The following is a 19,268-nucleotide window of genomic DNA, read 5'->3' on the forward strand; positions in this document are numbered from 1 at the left end:
TGCACTGTGCAGATTTGACCTGTATGCCATGAAAACATTTGAAGTATTCTCATATGTTTCCTGAAAGTGAGTAAATACTCACAATACTCACCTCGTACACGTTGAATTGAGATTGCCCCCTCGACAACTCTCTGTAACTTGTTGTGAATTCTCCAATGAAATCATGGCTGTATTAAAAAAAAAAAAAAAGTTTTACAATCAAATGCACAGCATTTATTAATTGCAACGTGTATTACATCTACTTATGAAAAAGAGAAGCACAGTCAGTATGAACTGACACCCAAGGAAGAAACAATGTCAAAAGATGTAATTTGCTTAAAAAAAAAAAAATCTTTATTTTTCCCTCTGTTTGATGTTCACTCTATTAGTATTAAGAGTTTAGACATGAAAAGTATCAGCCTAAATCTTTCTGACAGTTTCTGCTTAACCGAGCTGCAGAACAAGGACTAGGTTTAAATTAGTGATCTGACCCAAATGTAAGCTTACAGAATCCGAAAATCCAGAGTGGGCTATCAAAGACTATCTCCATTTTCTCACTGGGTGACCACTGTCATCATGGACTCTGAACTGTGTACAAGACTACATGAGAGAAAGTAGTAACAAACCAGAAAAGACCAGCCCTACCAATCGGTGTGATGTGATGTTGAGTGGTACTTTTAAGGGGAAGACCCATAGCTTATTTCAGCTGCTGTGCCTTCCCATCTGTGAGAAGAAAAGCCACCTGCTGAGGCCACTCATCTGACGGTATTAGACACCATTGGAAAGCAGATCTTAAGCTAACACTAAAGCAGTGGTTATCAAGCTTCCCCTTTCTAAATTCTATTCCTGCTCCGGGAATACATTCAAGACTCCTGTGCTGTCACCCGCGTTTTGAAAACTGCTTTGTCACCTCCTAAGCAGGGCACGGCATGCCGAGGAGCCGCTGCGAGCGGGTGTCCAGAGGAGCGCAGGGGGTGAAGCGTCGCTGAGAAAGGTGGCTGGAAACAGGGACCTGGGGCACAGAAACTACAGGGTTGCCAGAAGTGACTGAGCTGCAGGTTTGTGTCTCGGATGGGGGTCTGGAATGGAGGTGACCCCAGGGGCAAGAGCCGCACAGCCGGGCACACACCTCCCAGCACACACAGACCTGCTCCCATTCTCCACTCTTCCCAGCTGAACTTTCTTCACTGCTGCTCCAGCTCCCATCCCCCTGCCCCTCTGGTTTCACAGTTGTTCCCTAACAGGGTGTTTTATCTCCTCCACATTCTGCCTCCGCATCTGGTGAGCTATGAAACCCACTTTTTTACCTTCCCTCCAATAGTACACCAGAATAGAAAGTCAAAGCGTTATGACTTTGTTACTTGTAAAATTTGTTTTTAATAAATACAGCACATTTCTAATTAAGCTATAAATATTAAAAGCAAATTTAAATAAATCAATGTTGCAAGAAGAGAAAAATGGAAACAATCCATAGTTTTCTTTCTTCATTTATTCATGATGAAATGAAAAAAAACAAACCCCAAATATAAATCTCACTTTCTGAAATCAGCATGAATTCACAAATTATGTAAAACAAACAATTAAAAGGTTCAGTCATTATGTCAATGCAAATGAAATAAGCAAAGCATCCTGTAAGAAAGCTTGAGAAATACTATGTGGTAAAGATGTTCCCGATTACTCAGACCCAGAAGGGACCACCTCGCATGCAACACTCCCTTTCCAGTTCGGAGATCAGGAAATTGCTTCTGAGAATGAGAGACTAAGATTTTTCTTAAGAAACACATTTTGGAGTTATCATCTCCTTTGATTAAATGTTCTCCAGACTGCAATGACTATTCAAGCAGGGGAACAGAGGAAGCCATCCATACAGGCTACAGAACTTGAGTTCTATATGGGCCGTAGCACATAAGGTGTATTTAACCTTGGGTAACTGTGGCACTGGAGAAAAATGCACCTTGGTAAAAGAGGAATATTTCCCTTTTGTAACAGTTCTTACCTTAAATTTTCGAGTCAGCTCGTATATTTCAAAAACAGAAATTCAAACAATAGCTCAGTGACTACCTAGAAACATGCGGCAGCAAACAGAGGAATTGTAAGCAATTCCAGTCAGGGTTGTCTCTGGGGAAAAAAATCTGTACTGCTCAAAAGTAATCATTTCTTTAATTCTAAGTGACATTGGAAAGCCTCCTTTCTGTGCAGCAATATACACAGACTGATAAGAACTGACCTAGAAAGATACAATTCCTCTGACTAATCATGTTAAAAAGGTGTGGGCATATATAACCAGTTCTTTGAACTTAAAAGATCACCAACCTGGATCTTCACACTCAGTATTGAGATGGATATATGCCCCCCCATGACGTTCGCTCTGACAGATGAGTGTCTGTCAGACAATATTTGCCTTCGCCAGAAGTATAAATCTTTAAGAAAAACAAGGCACCGATCCCTCCCAACAGTCATGATCACCCGTCACTGAATGGATCTCCTTATTAGTCTCTGCACTGAAAATTCAAATAAGTTACTGTCTTTGCTTTTCTACCATTAAATATTCCTGGACTTAAAAGATTTTTGTCCATGAGTGGTGTATCAGAATCTTGGCTCAGAGACTCCTAGCACATAAAATAATCACTTGAACCACACCTCCCTAAATCTATCACTTCAGATGCTATGCTTTGAAGTGCTGAAAATCACTTTCAGAATTATATAAGCTTTGATCACCAGAGATATGTCAATGAGTTAGGGGAAAAGTGCCATAACCTAAAAATCAACTATCCAGCTGGAGAAGGAGGATGAAGATGGAGACCAAGAAATAAAGTGAGAGAGCCTAGAATCTGAGAGAGACAATCTCTCCTGGAATGTATAGATTCTCAGATGACTGTTTGGTGGCCCTAAGTTAGCATGGTAGCATCTACAGTTTTAAAAATAAGAAAACATTTCTTCTGCATAACAGATCATAAATGTCAACGCTTTTGCACCATATACGCTAAGTAACAATTAATCTGAAATTAGTGAAAAAGCCTTCAGAGGGAAATGAATCAGTACTGCTGATGGGAAGTTGCAGATCATCTTATTTTAACTGCTGTAAGACCCATCCTCAAGTACTTAAGGACACTCAACAAAAAGAAAGTCACTTTGTTTCACATGAGCAAAGGAGTGGGCTTGTCCGAAGTAGCAACTTCTGTGACTTCTTGTAGAGCCAAATATTTTTGGGCATGTGAGCAGTTCACAATCTGACAACTTTTGTGCAAAAACTGGTTTGAGACAAAGAAATGTTTAGTAGTTAATGGTATTAATGTTACAAAGGTCCTGTGTTACCTTTTAGTCAAGAAATTTTAAGTGATGTTCAAAAACAAATGAGAGCTAAGAATATATAATTATTCTTAACCACGTAATTCACGAAAGTGACAGTAAGAAGCTCAACCCAAAGGACCCTGGTACTGTTTCCCCAAAAAAAAGAAAAAAAAAAACACCACCAAAACCTTTAAGTCAAGACTCAAGAAGTCAGAGTCAAGTCAAGATTCAGTAATCAAGTACACGCACAGTAATGTTGCCTTGCTGATTGCAGAATAACCTGCAATATTCAGCATAACTTGCTTTGCTACACAGCAGGCTCTCTGATGATCTTTCAAAGGTTACTCCTGCCCAGATTGCACATCTGGAGCAAACAGACTGAGCCCAGTGAGTTGATCAGCGAGTGTAACAACTGGTTAAAAACAAAGAGCCCATCAAAAATGGAAATTAATATAAACCAAGGAAAAGAAGCATTGTACAAAAAAATGATACATTAATTCTTGAATGGGATTCCCTTCAGATACGTTTGACAATGTCAAAGTTAAATTAGGCACTGAGGTTCTTGCTATGATCACCAGTAAGTCATAGGCACCACCAAATGGCAGTTTATTCCAGTTAGGATTCAATCAGACCACTTCCCCTGTAAGCTACTGAAGTAGCTCAAATGATTAGTTCAGTCCAATTGTCTGATTTTTACATTGTCTGAAGTTACATGAGATGAGCGCCGTCACCTCTTGCTGAGGAATTTAACGTGTAAGATGTCAGTGTTCTGCCTGCCCCTAAATTCAAAAAAGGTAGAAAGCAAAAGGCAAAAAAAATGACACAACTAGAATAAAAAGGAATACATTTAAATAGTAGCCTTGTTTTTTGTTGTTGCTGTTTTAGAAATTAATTTTGTAGGTATTCAGAGTGGGATGTGAGTAAAAGCAGGTTATCTTTCAAACTGGGAGTGTGCAGAGGCTAAAGATGATTGCCTGAATTCCACAGTATGTTGGCAATTTCACTCAGAAATGCAGCTACATAATATTATTTGTCAGATTTCTTTCTTATCTTTCTAATCATACCTCAGTTTCAGATTTTGGACAAAATTGGGCGGCGCATGAGGTTTGACACCTTAAAAAAGTATGATCTATATTTTTATTAACTTGGTAATACAATTTAATTTTTCATTATTAGATAATTTAAAAAAATTGTTGCTTATACACAAAAGTGTAAATATATCAAATTTTTAAGGAGTTGGGAAATCTAAGTGAGGAAAAGAGAATGTTAACAGAAATCCATCATCATGGCGATGCAGCCACTTTTTGCTAATATAGCTTTGTTAATTCAAATCCTTGTATTTTTAATTGCCGTTATTTTGTCACTCCAGGAAATATCTAATCAAGAAGGATGAGTTTGCGGTAGCAGGTATTTATAGAGGATAAACGTGTGATAAGAATGCTTATAAACCAACCGGCTCCATGGCAGAACCAAACAGACAAAAGTATAAGCTGAGAACGCTGAAACCGATTTTGGACCTTGTCAGCAAGGAAATGAACAGCAGCACAGGACAAATTTGCCTATTGTGATTACAAGATCTATTGGGCCACGAAAGCACAATATCAGTAGCTATAATGCTAGAAGCAGATTGCATTAGCAATATTAAATATATTACTGTATAATAAATAATATACTTTTAAAAATCCAAATGTAAGTGCATACCCATATATTTAAAAATACAAATTAACAGGAAATAATTAAGACAGACCAACTTAAAGATAAATAGAAATGAACACATTCTTGCATTCCATACAAGTTCTAGTACCATGATTTATGAGTACAGTTTCTAACCAAAGTATTAAGATACAAGCTCAAACATTTTTAAAAGAACAAGAGGTATCAATCCAGTTTGATAAAAAATAATTCTATCTTGTTTTTCAAAATAAAGGTGACCTGAAAGGCTAACTTCTTTAGAAAAAAAAAGGGTACACTCAGTACAGACAGCAAGCTTGAATGATAACAGATTGAATTTAGCAACAGAAATTCCACGTACATTCCGCTGTCCTCTTTCTAGCAATACAGTTACATAAAACCCATCCCTTCCAATTCTAGAGTTTACAACAATGTTTAGATGAAGACAGGCATGGAAAGAACATTAAAACCTGTTCTGGAATGATGATAATTAATAGGTAGTCTCTATATTGCAATATCTAGGAAACCATGAAGACGCAATTGCAAGCTCAGTCATCTTATCATACTTGAAAAGCAACAGTTATGGTGTAGAGTTTTAAGCAGAAGAAAGAAGATTATAAAATGGATTATCTAGCTCTTCATATATGTACATTAACTGATGAGATTCACCAAACTGATTTTACAGATGACATCTCGCTTGTTCCATGTATGAATATGAACATGTTATGTTTGAAATGGGCCAATCCATCAGTATTTACCACAACTGCAAAATTAAACAGAACTGTAGCACAGTAACCTATTTTTTCAGTACCTGTACCTCTAAATATCGATAAATACAGTCTTCTAGTCCTTTTTCTGACCACTATGAAGTTATAATTATAAATTTTAAAACGCGTATAAATACACACCTATAACCCTAAAGTTTAACAATAGAATTAATGTCTTACCTTCCATCTCTATCCCAATCATACACTTCTACTTTAATTGTCCTAAAAGAAGTAAAAACAGAACCCTATTAAAATATAAATTAAAATGTATTTGGATTGCCTTTAATACTTGTATTTTAATAACATATGGGTGCATTGATTGTGTCAAACCCAGAAGGCAGAATTTTCCAGTCATTTCTCATGGGGCAGAAAATAGTAAGTCACTCAGGTTACCAAATATATCTTCATAAATTAATAGCAAAATACAGCGGAAGCTAAGGAAACAATTAAACACATAGGAAGTTTAACTGAGATATTTTTACTTGCTAATGCTCTATTTTTTTTTCTTTTTAATAAATGATTCTTTAAACCTTAAAGTATTATCAAAGTTCTTAAGAACATTAACAAGCTGGAACTTATTGTGAAGTTTTCTCTGGTATATGCTGTTATCCGGAAAAGTGATATCCTCTGTGGGTAATAAGATTTTACAGAAAAAAGTAATATATCCATATTTAGAGAAGAATTGTGCACAGACTGAGAGGGCCCTTATAAAACACATTTATTAAACACCAAAGTAAAGATTAAAAACAATGTTCACAATACAAAGTAAAACACATTTAAAGCAGTAAGGAATTATAGTCCATACATTTTGGTTCTTAAATGACAACAACTACTCTAGAATAAAATAAAGCTTCAATCTAGTAGACAGTATTAATGGTATTAACCTGTTATAAACATTGTGCAATGCTGAAAATGGAAAACTGTGAGGTCCACCTAAGGCTTTCTGAAGGTCCTGTCTGTGGCTGCAGATAAAAGAAATCTGTAGTTCTTTAAAGACTTGTCCTTTTCCCCACTTGAGTTCCCTCCTACCTCTCTCTAGAGGAGGCAGCTGCTTGGCTATCTGACCAAAGAGGACACAAAATTGCGGTATGATTTTTTTTTTTTTTTAATTGCCGTAATGCCAACAGCAGAGCTTTCAGCTCTTTCATCAGACCACACTAGATAACCATCAGATTATACAACATAACCATGAGGCTGGCTTCCTAGAACGAAACGGGACACGCAGACTGCGAGATGTGGGAGGGAACAGAAAGAGGCAGACTCTGGTTATCAGTTTTTCCCAAATGGACAGATTGCCCTGGACACCCTGGGAACACACAACCTTCTCTTGGTGCGTAAGGAGCTGGCAAGTTGGGCAATAAAATGTTATAACAGAATCTGCTAAAACACAGGTACTCAGTGCAAACACTTTTTCAATAGGAGAACAAATTTCAATTTATTTCATTTAAAGCAGAATTGAAAGCCAAACTGGTAGATTATTACACACAATAATACATGGATATAAAATATTTTTTCACAGTAGAAAACAATAACTAATTGGCAAATTTTCAGAGAAGCACCTCATTAAAAGTGTTAAGCATATAATGGTTTCATACAGTTTCTTGAGCATCCCTCTGATGAACCTGCAATTGGCTACTGTGTGAATCAGGATACTGAGACAGGATACCAAAACAGTTTGACTAAAAGTATGGCCCAACAAGCAAGCTCATGTATCTCCTCTGCACTATTTCACATTCATACCCCTCCTAAGAGGACAAGTTGAGAGAGTTGGGCTTGTTCAGCCTGGAGAAGGCTCCAGGGAGACCTTTTTGTGGCCTTTCAATATATAAAGGGGGCTTATAAGCAAGACAGACTTTTAGTAAGGTCTATAGTGATAGGAAAAGGAGTAATGGTTTTAAACTAAAAGAGGGCAGATTTAGATTAGATGTAAGGAAGAAATTCTTCCCCATGAAGGTGGTGGGGCACTGGAACAGCCTGCCCAGAGAAGCTGTGGCAGTGTTCAAGGTCAGGTTGGATGGGGCTTTGAGCAACGTGGTCTAGTGGAAGGTGTCCCTGTCCATGGCAGGGGGTTGGACTAGATGAGCTTTAAAAGGCCCCTTCCAACCCAAAACATTCTATCATTCTATATCACAGTATCACAGTATGTTTGGGATTGGAAGGGACCTCAAAAGATCATCTAGTCCAATCCCCCTGCTGGAGCAGGAACGCCTAGGTGAGGTCGCACAGGAATGTGTCCAGGCGGGCTTTGAATGTCTCCAGGGAAGGAGACTCCACAACCTCCCTGGGTAGCCTGTTCCAGTGCTCTGTTACCCTCACTGAGAAGAAGTTCTTTCTCAAATTTAAGTGGAACCTCTTGTGTTCCAGCTTGATCCCATTACCCCTTGTCCTATCATTGGTTGCCACTGAGAAGAGCCTGACTCCATCCTCGTGGCACTCACCCTTTATATATTTATAAACATTAATAAGGTCACCCCTCAGTCTCCTCTTCTCCAAACTAAAGAGCCCCAGCTCCCTCAGCCTTTCTTCATAAGGGAGATGCTCCACTCTCTTAATCATCTTTGTTGTCCTACGCTGGACCCTCTCCAGCAGTTCCCTGTCCTTCTTGAACTGAGGGGCCCAGAACTGGACACAATATTCCAGATGGGGTCTCACCAGGGCGGAGTAGAGGGGAAGGAGGACCTCTCTCGATCTACTGACCACCCCCCTTCTAATACACCCAAGGATGCCATTAGCCTTCCTGGCCACAAGGGCACAGTGCTGGCTCATGGTCATCCTGTTGTCCACCAGGACCCCCAGGTCCCTTTCCCCTACACTGCTCTCTAATAGGTCATGCCCCAACCTATACTGGAACTTGGGATTGTTCCTGCCCAGATGCAGGACTCTACACTTTCCCTTGTTAAATTCCATCAGGTTATCCCCCGCCCAACTCTCCAGCCTGTCCAGGTCCTGCTGGATGGCAGCACAGCCTTCTGGTGTGTCAGCCACTCCTCCCAGCTTAGTGTCATCAGCAAGCTTGCCAATAGTACACTCAATTCCCTCGTCTAAATCATTAATGAATATATTGAATAATATTGGCCCCAGTACTGACCCCTGAGGCACTCCACTAGATACTGGCCTCCAACTGGACTCCGCACCATTGACCACCACTCTCTGGCTTCTCTCTTTAAGCCAGTTTGCAACCCACCTCACTACTCTATTGTCTAGACCACACCTCCTCAATTTAGCTGTGAGGATGCTGTGAGGGACTGTGTCAAAGGCTTTACTGAAGTCAAGGTAGACCACATCCACCACTCTGCCATCATCCATCCACCTTGTTACATTCTCATAAAAGGCTATGAGGTTGGTCCAGCATGACTTACCCTTGGTAAAGCCATGCTGACTGCCCCTAATGACCCTCTTATCCCTGATGTGCCTTGAGATGACACCAAGGATAAGCTGTTCCATTACTTTCCCAGGGACAGAGGTGAGGCTGACCTGTCTATAATTACCCGGGTCCTCCTTCTTGCCCTTTTTAAAGACTGGAGTGACATTTGCTTTCCTCCAATCCTCGGGCACCTCTCCCATTTCCCAAGACTTGGCAAAAATGATGGATAGCGGTCTAGCAATGACTTCAGCCAGCTCCCTCAGCACCCGCGGATGCATCCCATCTGGACCCATGGATTTATGGACGTCCAGACTACTTAATTGTTCCCTAACCCAGTCCTCATCGACTAAAGCAAACTCCTCCATTAACCTGGCTTCATCCGGGGTCTCAGGGGTACAGGGTTCCCCAGGACAGCCTCCAGCGGAGTAGACAGAGACAAAGAAGGCATTCAGCAATTCTGCCTTCTCTGTGTCTTCTGCCACCAGGGCACCCACCTCATTCATCAGTGGGCCTACATTGCCTCTGGTATTAGTTTTATCTGCTATGTATTTGAAAAAGTTCTTCTTGCTGTCCTTGACCCCTCTCGCCAGTTGTAATTCTAAGGAGGCCTTGGCTACCCTAGCTGCCTTCCTACATCCTCTAACAGCAGCCTTATATTCCTCCCAAGTGGCAAGTCCCTGCTTCCATGACCTGTAAACTCACCTCTTCTGCTTGAGCATACCCAACAGATCCCTATTCAACCACGCAGGCCTTCTGGCTCCCTTCCTCGACTTCCTACGTGTGGGGATGCTCTGATCCTGTGCAATCTCTGAATGCAATCCAGCATTCTTGGGCCCCTTTTCCTTCAAGCAGTCTTGCCCATGGGATTTCCCCCAGCAATTGCTTGAAAAGGCCGAAATTAGCCCTGCCAAAGTCCAGGGTTGCAATTCTACTTGCTATTCTGTTCCTGCCACACGAGACGCTGAACTCCACCATCTCGTGGTCACTGCAACCCAGGCAGCCCTCAACCTTTACTGCTTCGACCAGACCCTCTTTGTTAGTGAGGATGAGATCCAGCAGTGTACCTCTCCTGGTGGGCTCCTCCACCATCTGCATGAGGAAGTTATCATCAGTGCAGTGGAGGAACCTCCTGGACTGTGGCTGGCTGGCTGAATAGTCCTTCCAGCAAACATCAGGGAAGTTAAAATCACCCACAACAACCAGGGCCTGTGACTGTGAGGCCACTCTCAGCTGCACATAGAAGGCCTCATCAACTTCCTCAGTCTGATCTGGTGGCCTGTAATAGACACCTACAACAGTATCACCCCTGCCAGCCTGTCCCTTGATCCTGACCCATACACTCTCGACTCGTTCCTCATCCGCTCCTGGGCAGAATTTAGTACATTGCAGTTGCTCTCTCACATAGAGAGCAACTCCACCACCACGCCTGGCTGGCCTGTCTTTCCTGAAAAGGGCGTAGCCATCCATGACCACATTCCAGTCATGTGAACTGTCCCACCACGTTTCTGTAATTGCCACCAGATCATAATCTCCCGACCGAACATAGGATTCTAACTCCTCCTGCTTATTCCCCATGCTGCGTGCATTGGTGTACAGGCATTTCAGGGAGTGAGCAGAGCACACCAATTTCTCCCTAGGGGCACAGGAGGCCACCCGGTCCTCATCTGTTTTAGAATGCTGCCCCACTGGGGCAAGCCCAACTACAACCCCATCCCCCTTCGGGCCTAGTTTAAAGCTCTCCAAATGAGCCCAGCTAATTCCTGCCCCAGCATCCTTTTGCCCCTGCGAGATAAACATGTAAGATATACATGTAAGAGCTGAAAATGGAAGATGAATGTGGCCATGAACTGTTTCCTTATGAGTAAAGTGAAATTCTGAGGAGAGCTCTGTTCTTGCTTCAGGGATGACTGGGAAACACATAAAATGTAAAAAAAAAAAAACCAAAATTTACCATGTAAAGGGATCAAACTTACTTTACATACTTGAAGAACGGATTTCTTAAAATGCAAATACAAGAGAGCATATGATCATCAATATCATTAATGAAACAGGAAACATATCAGAATGGAGATAGTATATAGTTTTATTTATCTCCTTTTACTACAGGAAGTTTGTATTATATAGAAAGTAAATTCAATGAGTAGTAATAATGAATCCTATCCAGTGTAAAATGAACCGAATGTGGGACAGGAAAATAACACCTCTGGACTTCCTATATTTTAAGCAACAACGTGTTTACTTTTATGCTTTAGAACAGTTTCACACAAAGTGAATTCATCAGGTCTGTGGTATTAGAGGGGACAGGAATGCAAGCAATTACTTTATAATTTGCTTCCACAGAAGCTGCTTCCCTTTCTTCCTCTGAGATACAGTTGAATACATGCTGAATAATTTTCTTTACTAGGAAGGGACTATTTGGGGATAAGGTTGATCAACAGCTGATATGACACATGCCAATAAATTCACACCTAGATGTTTTTCACATTTTTTATGGTAAAGGCAAAGAAGAAGTTGCTTTGTCTGGATGTTTCTCTTTTCAACTCAAATTTAATGGCTCTGACCACATCATTTGCTACATTTTACCCCTCTTGTGGAGTTTCAGTTTGGGGTTAAGTTACCTTAGAATGTAAACTGATAAAAGTGAAAGTTGTTCTGTGGAACTAAATCAAGAACAGCTCGAAACCTTCTTTATCCCAGCAAGTATTTGGCCCTTGAAAATAAACTGTATTTCATTTAGTAAGAAAGGCAATATCACACAGCTTTTCTTCCTAAAGAACCATTACTTTACTTCCAGGTTTCAAAACCTGTTACTATTAGGATAGACAGGCACCCTAGTAAGTTAAGATTTACATAAGGTTTAGTGGGACTTAAGTTTTGAATTGCCTTACAAATCTGTGTTCAAATAGCCGAATCATCTCAAAGATAAACCTAGAATTATTAAGATAAATACTTAAGACGATAAAGATAAATTTTCAAGAAGGATCTTCAGACACACAACTTCAGTAAGAGCAATTCTTTCTTGAACAAAGCTCCTCTCTCATGAAATTTATTTCATATTAAAAAGATTGATCACAGATCTTAAGTTTTACCCATTCTGCATGACATGCAAGATATTAAAAAGGTCTTTCAAATCCTTACATACTGATATCTTACCCCCACTACGCTGCTATTTCATCTTAAAGGACACAGTTTAGATGATGGGTTCTCTATTTTAATTTAAATACAAACTTTAATTTAAAAAAAATATGTTAGAAAACCTTGGGGTTTAGGATAACTGTGCCTTAAAACTTTTATGCAGAAGATAACTGTGTGTAAGTGCTATTTAAGAGCTCATATTAAGAGAAAGAAAGGACAAAAATATTAGAGATATTAAGCACTACTGTAGCACTGAAATCCCATCCCTGTGATGACTGAAAATATATTGTATGACTACATAGTTTGAGAAAAACTAAGCAAATCCCGGCCTTTTAACAATGAAAACTGTAGACAGAGCTCACTCAGAAGCATCCACTAACTGAAGATTTACTCTCCCCAAAACTAGAATGAATGTTTATTGTAATATATTCTTACTAATGACATTATTTCCACCTTTCACAACTATGACAGAATCCAGAGCACCAAAATTTGATCTGTGAAACTTTCCTTATCTGAAAGAGACTTTTAAGGTTTGTCTTTTTATGTATTACCATGCTGAGCTTAGGAATCTAATCCTTACCTTTAGAAAGAAAAGTTTTCAAATAACAAAACAAAACAAACAAACCCAGACTTTGGATGCTTTTTCTGGTCTATTAGCAGGTACTAATTTGAATCTGACAGTTAATGAGTATTTCTTGATTTGATGCATGATTTTTGTTAGCAGGATTACGAAGTTCCATGGAGCCTTTTATTTCTAAGGCATTCACTGAACACGTAATGTTGAAAGCATTCAAAGTAAATTCAACATGAGAAAACAGTAGTTACACAGTAATTTGAGGCACACTATTATACTTCTTAATTCTCCTTTAGAATGCTGGAGTTCTTTCAATATGCCTCTACCACAATATCTTTTTTAATTATTAAGAAAACCTTTTTTCTTTAATATGATAAATACAGCAGTGTCCAGAGACTAGTTTCCTGTGCACTATTTTGCTTGTGCGTTATGCACATGAACCCATATTCAAGTTAAAAATTCTATTTGATTAGAATGTACTTATTATGAAACTGCTGGGTTTTTTGAATCTAATTGAAAGAGTAACCACTGTGGCTAATGACAACTGTACCAAATACTTCATAAGAAGAGTATTGGTAACACAGGAGAACCCTTTTCCCTTCTAGTTTGAAGGAACATGAGATCAAGCACCGAAAAAGTATGACGGATCAAATAAAGAGGCTAAGATCCATTAGAAAAGAGTAAAATGGCCATTCCTTCTTTCCCCCACAATGACTAAAAGATACCACTCTCCTAGGAAAAAAAAAATCACAAGGCAATTATCTTTTGACTTTTTATTAAGCAGCTTATAAAGACAGAGCTTTAAGTTTATCACAGTGAAAGCATTCTGCCCAGCTTAGCAAATATAAAATTTACTCTCCTGGTTCTTCAGATTGACTACTGAGATCCAGTCAGTTGATTCAAGAGTTGGTTTGTTTATCCCCTGGCATTAGTCAGTAAATTACAAGTTCAAGGAATGTCTCCCCACAAGACCAAGCTTTCATGGTAATTGATTAAAATAATTTTAGTGTACACATTTCACTCCATAATTAGCCTGATAAAGTAAGGTGCTAGAGTTACGACATGGCAAAATCGCATACTATAGTAACATAAAATGTACATGAATGGATGGTAAACACATACATGGACACTGAAACTAAAAACTGAGGTAGAAAAGTAACTATTTAAATTCCAAATTAAAGATTGTTTCAAAGACACCCTCATAGGAAAATTATCAATTTGAGTGAAGCCTTAATTTCTCTACATGCAGCAATGTTTCAGCAAAGGATTTGGCTTCTGCTGATTGAAACATTAGTTCACAGTTAGAAGAATGCAATACTAAATATCCTTTTATTTTAATCAAAAAGATAAACTAACTTATATAAGATCATACCAATCTCAACAGATGTTTAGGGGTTACAAGGCATTCTAACTTTTCCCTTTGAAATACCCAGACAAGTACATTCTATTTCTTAATGACACCATGGAGAGCAAATATTTTTTCTTCCAGAAATCACCACAAACATTTCTTGCAGATTTAGCATATTGGCTGTATTTTTCTAAATTCTTTAACATGATGAATGGCTTTGAACACATATTATCCTTTCAAAATGCTGATTAAATTACCTAAATAACTTGGGGGACTGAATTGTATAAAAAACCTGACACACAAAAGAATACATGAGCTAGGGGGAAAAAATCATATATGCTAGGAAAGCTTACCGGTCATAGTCTCCATTACACAGTGCTCTGACAGAAATCTTGAATGCCTGCCACACGGGATTTAATGTATTTTTTACAACTTCTGTTTTGTGGCAGATTGTAAAACTGTAATTAAAAGAAAATATATATGTTTTGTATTTATTTACTTTTTGTGTGCGCGTCATCAAACACGGAATTAAAAGAGCTGTAACCTGTAGTCACTCATACAATGTCCATACAAAACTTAAGAAAAAAAGAAATGCAGAGAAATCAGAGAGAAGGGGGGACTGAAGAGAACCGATCTGTTTGAGAGAGATTAGACTAGGGTGCTAAACAACTCTAAATCTAAAATGTTTTTACCCAAAACTTCTACTACAAGGGAACAGGGAACAGACACACACCCACACATAGGTGTCCTGGTTTCAGCTGAGACAGAGTTAATTTTCTTCCTAGTAGCTGGTACAGTGCTGTGTTTCGGATTGAGAATGAAAATAATGTTGATAACGCACTGATGTTTTGGTTGTTGTCAAGCAGTTACGGACTTTGCAGCTTCTCCTGCTGTGCCAGGTGCACAAGAAGATGGGAGGGGACAGTCAGGACAGCTGACCCCAACTGGCCAAACACCACAGATGTCTAGCCTTTGGGCTGATATATGTGAGGACTATCAGTTTCCAGGAAAACTTAATCAGCCAGTAGACCCCCACATAAGCAGTGTGTTGACCAGAAGTTAGCATGTCAAGTCTTAGCAGCAGAACAGGAGAGATTAACCTACTTTAAGAAATTCAAGCCTGAATGCAGCAAACAACCACTTGCAAAAAAAAATGTATCTATTTAACGTATTTTGAATTCTATTTTCTGGGACTCTGTCAAAAAGATAAAAGATATTTTCAAATTTGCAGTATGTTTTTGCCTAAAACAATTTCTAAGCATTCACATATTCTTGAGAATTCTATTTAAAGGCATACTGTGTCTTAGCAAAAGTAACATTATTTAACTATTTTAATTAAAATTATTTTTCAGTGCTCTATATTTATCATACATTCAACTCTTAAAACCCTGAGCTGCAATCTTCAATCTGTTACAATAGTTTTATTCCTATACTGCATAATATAATATATTTAAATCCAATAAACACAAAAGAAATGCAGCTTAATCTGACAAATATAAAAAAATGATAACTATATCACCATCTTCAAATAAATTGCCTACTGTTTATCAAGATAAATACTTAACAGGCATCTACCTGCCATCTTCATTGCTTCGATGAAATACAAGGAAAGGATCAGATTTCCCAAAGAAGTCCTTCTTGTCTAGTTTGTTCGCACAAAATTGCATTAAAACAGAATCCTGAAATGGGTAATACAGAACAATTACATACAACATGCATTTCATTACACTAAACTAAAAAAAAATAACCATATAAATAGAAAACAAAATAAATGAGGGAATGAGGGTATCTGCCTTCTAGATGCCCTCTACATTCATTCCTGCAATGTCCTTACAGTGCACTTTGAACGGCTGGAACTGAGAATTCCTATGTAGGGAGGTGCAGAGGAAGGGTACATTTCTATGCTAAATGCTTCAGGATTTTTCCAGTATTTTCTGACATTCAAAGCTGCATTCTGAAGGAAGCAGATGCACAGGAAAGGAACACACGTTAGTATTAATCTTAAAAACTCCAGTGAGACCAACTAAGACTCGCACCTTCAGTGACTTAAACATGTAGCTGTCTGCTCCTGCTGTCCATAAAGCAAAAGGCTTAACAGCTTGCTATTAAGAGTCTGGAAGCTTCCAGAATATGAGCCTGGAAGATATCAAATACACTCATTCTGATGACAAATAAAGAGGAAAAGTTGCTTTGCTGTGGCCAGGCAAACTGGAAGTCACACATGGTGACTTCTTTGGGCAGAGTCAAGAACGTGAGAAGGATTATAAATGCAAAGATAAACCTGCAGACTCACCAGCTAACTGGGGCAGGGCCTGTTGGAAGACTGTGTTCCTTAAACAGGTCTACAGGTGTAACAGCAGTGAGAAGATGACCAGGAAAAATTTGGGGCTCATCATGGAGTGGGGCAAGGGACCAGGTGACAAAGGACACAGAAAAGTCCCTGTTTCTTACAGCCTTCTATGTCTGGGTCCTTAGTGGAAAGATTTGCCTTCAAGAATCTTGGGCACCTGAGAAAGTCTGGAAGAGGAGGACCAGATAAGGGAACATTTAAACAGACTAGACATACATAAGCCCATCCTGATACGATACATCTGTGAGTGCTGATGGAGGTGGCCAGTGTTACTGTGAGGTCAGTTTTTACTATCTTTGGAAAGTCACAATGTTCAGGAGAAGTTCCTGAGGACTGGGAGAAAGGAAATGTTATTCCTATCTTCGAGAAAAGGCAAGGAAGAGGACTCAGGTCATTCTTTCCTCAATCCCTGAGAAGATGATGCTGCAAATAATCCTGCACAACATTTCCAAACACATGAAAGACAAGAAAGTGGCTGAGAGTCATCAGCATGGATTTACAAAGGGGAAACTCATGCCTGATTGACCTGAAGCCTTTTCTCATGACATCATGTCTCAGTGGATGGAGGGAAGACTAGTAGATGTTGTTTATCTGGACCTTAGCATGGCCTTAGACATTGTCTCCTGTGATAACCTTGTTTCCAAACTGATTAATTACAGACTAGATGACTAGACAGTCAGGTGGGATGAAAACTAGTTGTTGGGCTTGAAAAGGACATGATCAGTGCCACAAAATCCAGCTGGAGACCAGTCACTAGTGGTGTATCCCAGGTGTCAAATATGGGGTCGATAATATTTAGCGTCTTCAATAATGACCTGGTTGATGGGACAGAGTATATCCTCAGCAAGTTTGCAAATGATACAAAACTAGAAGTAGCGCCTTATACACCAGATGGCCACGCTGCCATTCAGAGCCACCTTTACAGTCTGGAAAAATAAACCAACATGAACCTCATGGAGTTCAGAGGAAAATGCCAAGTATTGCACTTGGAGGGGTACAACCTCATGGACCAGTAGAGGCTGCAGGCCAAACAGCTGGAAAGCAGCTTTGCAGAAAAGGACTTGGGGGGGTGGGTCTTGGTGGACACCGAGTTGATCGATGTGCCCTTGGCAGCAAAGGCAGCCAAAGAGCCTCCTGGGCTGCATTAGGAAGAACGCTGGCAGAAGCTGGAGGAGGTGACTCAACACTGGTGAGGCCACTCCTGGAGGAAGAGAGATATGGACATATTGGAGCGGTACCAGTGAAAGAGTCACCAAAATGCCGAAGGGATTGGTCTGTCTCTCATAAGAGGAGAGGCTGAGAGAGTCGGAATTATTTAGCCAGGAGAAGAGAAGGCCCAGGGGGATTTTACCAGTTTGTAAAAATATCTATCCAATGGGAAGGAGTAAACAGACTCTGCTTAGTGGTATCCAGTGGAAGAACAAGTAGTAATGGGTACAAGCTGAAATACAGGAAACTCCATTTAAATACAAGAAAAAACCTTTTTATTGTGCATGCGCTGAAACACTGAGACTGTGGAGTATCCCTGGACATTCTCAAAACCTGACTGCACAGAGTGCTGAGTAACCTGCTCTAAGAGGAGCAGGTAGGTTGGACTAGATGATTTCCCAAGGTCTCTTCCAACCTCAGCCATTCAGTGATTACAAAATTCTTGGCAAAAAAAATCTCAGAAGATCAGATAAGAATTAATCCAAATACTGAAGAACCTTAAGCAGGAAAATATCACAGAGAAAGTATGCAACAGCTGCTGAGAAAGCACAAGAGAGTGTGTGAGAGAGTGCACACATGAAAGAGCATGACAGAGAATGCAGAAGAGAGTGCAAGACAAAGGCACTGAATCCCAAATTCTTTGCAAGCTCCCTTCAGTGATTTTGAACTACTCATCACAGATGTAAAATTTGAATGGGGAGAATCTAGAAGAACATGAAAGCCTTGGAAGCCACCTAGCATTTGTCTTCATTAAAAGGGAAAGAAAAAAAAAATCCCTCTGATTATGGATTTAATGACATATTTATGACTTAAATAGTTTGTTACAACTGCGGTGCAAATTCTGGTCTTGGAGGACAAGCCCAGAATATCAGGAAAAAATTGGCTTTGGACTTTTTAAAGGTCATAAATAGATGCTTGGGGTGATGGCAGATGTCTCCTAAGAATGACAGGAGCTTAATTTCTTAAGAAATGTAGAGACGCAATTTCTGTAGGAAAGCAGTCAGTGATGCATCTATTTTGTCATCTGATGGAAGCGTGAACATTTTGATCATGTACTACGTACAAAAGCTTCAGCCGATGTAAAACAGAAGGGAAAGACAGGTATTTTCCATGACCATACTTATTCATTCGTACTAGTAACATGGGAATTTCCTCCTGCTGCGTGGGAGTTCAAGGAGCCTGAGCTGGTGCACCCTGTTAACACAACTGTGCAGGACTGGCAGGTTGCCTGGAAAAGGCAAGGAAGATTTGAGTCTGTGTGCTATTCAGATACACCAGTTCTGCAGAGAAATAACACAAACTTGACTAATCTGGAAATAAGGCACAAAATTAAGGATTTATTTTAAATTTATATATTTAATGAGACTAAGAAAATAAGACACTCAGGGAAGGTCATGACCACACCATGTCTCTCCCTTTAACCAGTCAAGCTCCCCACTGCTGGTCCACCATCCCCACCCCCCACATATTCTTCTGTTTTCTATTAAATAAGTAGGCATTTGCCACTAATCAGGCACCTTCTACTGTTTAAACTCTGATGGAAATTATTGGAAATACTTTACTACTTTTTTTCAATAAAC

At 39.6% G+C, this 19,268-nt stretch overlaps 1 protein-coding gene across 3 annotated transcripts in view; it reads right to left on the bottom strand.

Annotated features, from left to right (window-relative positions):
* Window positions 1–19,268, bottom strand: part of CPNE8 (copine 8) — a 105,675-nt gene that overhangs the window by 39,176 nt on the left and 47,231 nt on the right. For 2 of the 3 annotated variants that reach the window (XM_065858419.2, XM_071803418.1), the window contains exons 8-11: window positions 15,705–15,808; window positions 14,483–14,587; window positions 5,889–5,930; window positions 92–167 (exon numbers count right to left, since the gene is read on the bottom strand). In XM_065858419.2, the coding sequence (XP_065714491.1) occupies window positions 92–167; window positions 5,889–5,930; window positions 14,483–14,587; window positions 15,705–15,808 (327 nt within the window). Of the gene's footprint in view, window positions 1–91; window positions 168–5,888; window positions 5,931–14,482; window positions 14,588–15,704; window positions 15,809–19,268 lie in introns of those variants that run through there. The other variant, XM_071803419.1, reaches the window with a different exon arrangement.

The sequence above is a fragment of the Patagioenas fasciata genome, chromosome 1 (genome assembly GCF_037038585.1).
Source record: "Patagioenas fasciata isolate bPatFas1 chromosome 1, bPatFas1.hap1, whole genome shotgun sequence".
In the NCBI taxonomy this organism is placed as follows: Eukaryota; Metazoa; Chordata; class Aves; order Columbiformes; family Columbidae; genus Patagioenas; species Patagioenas fasciata.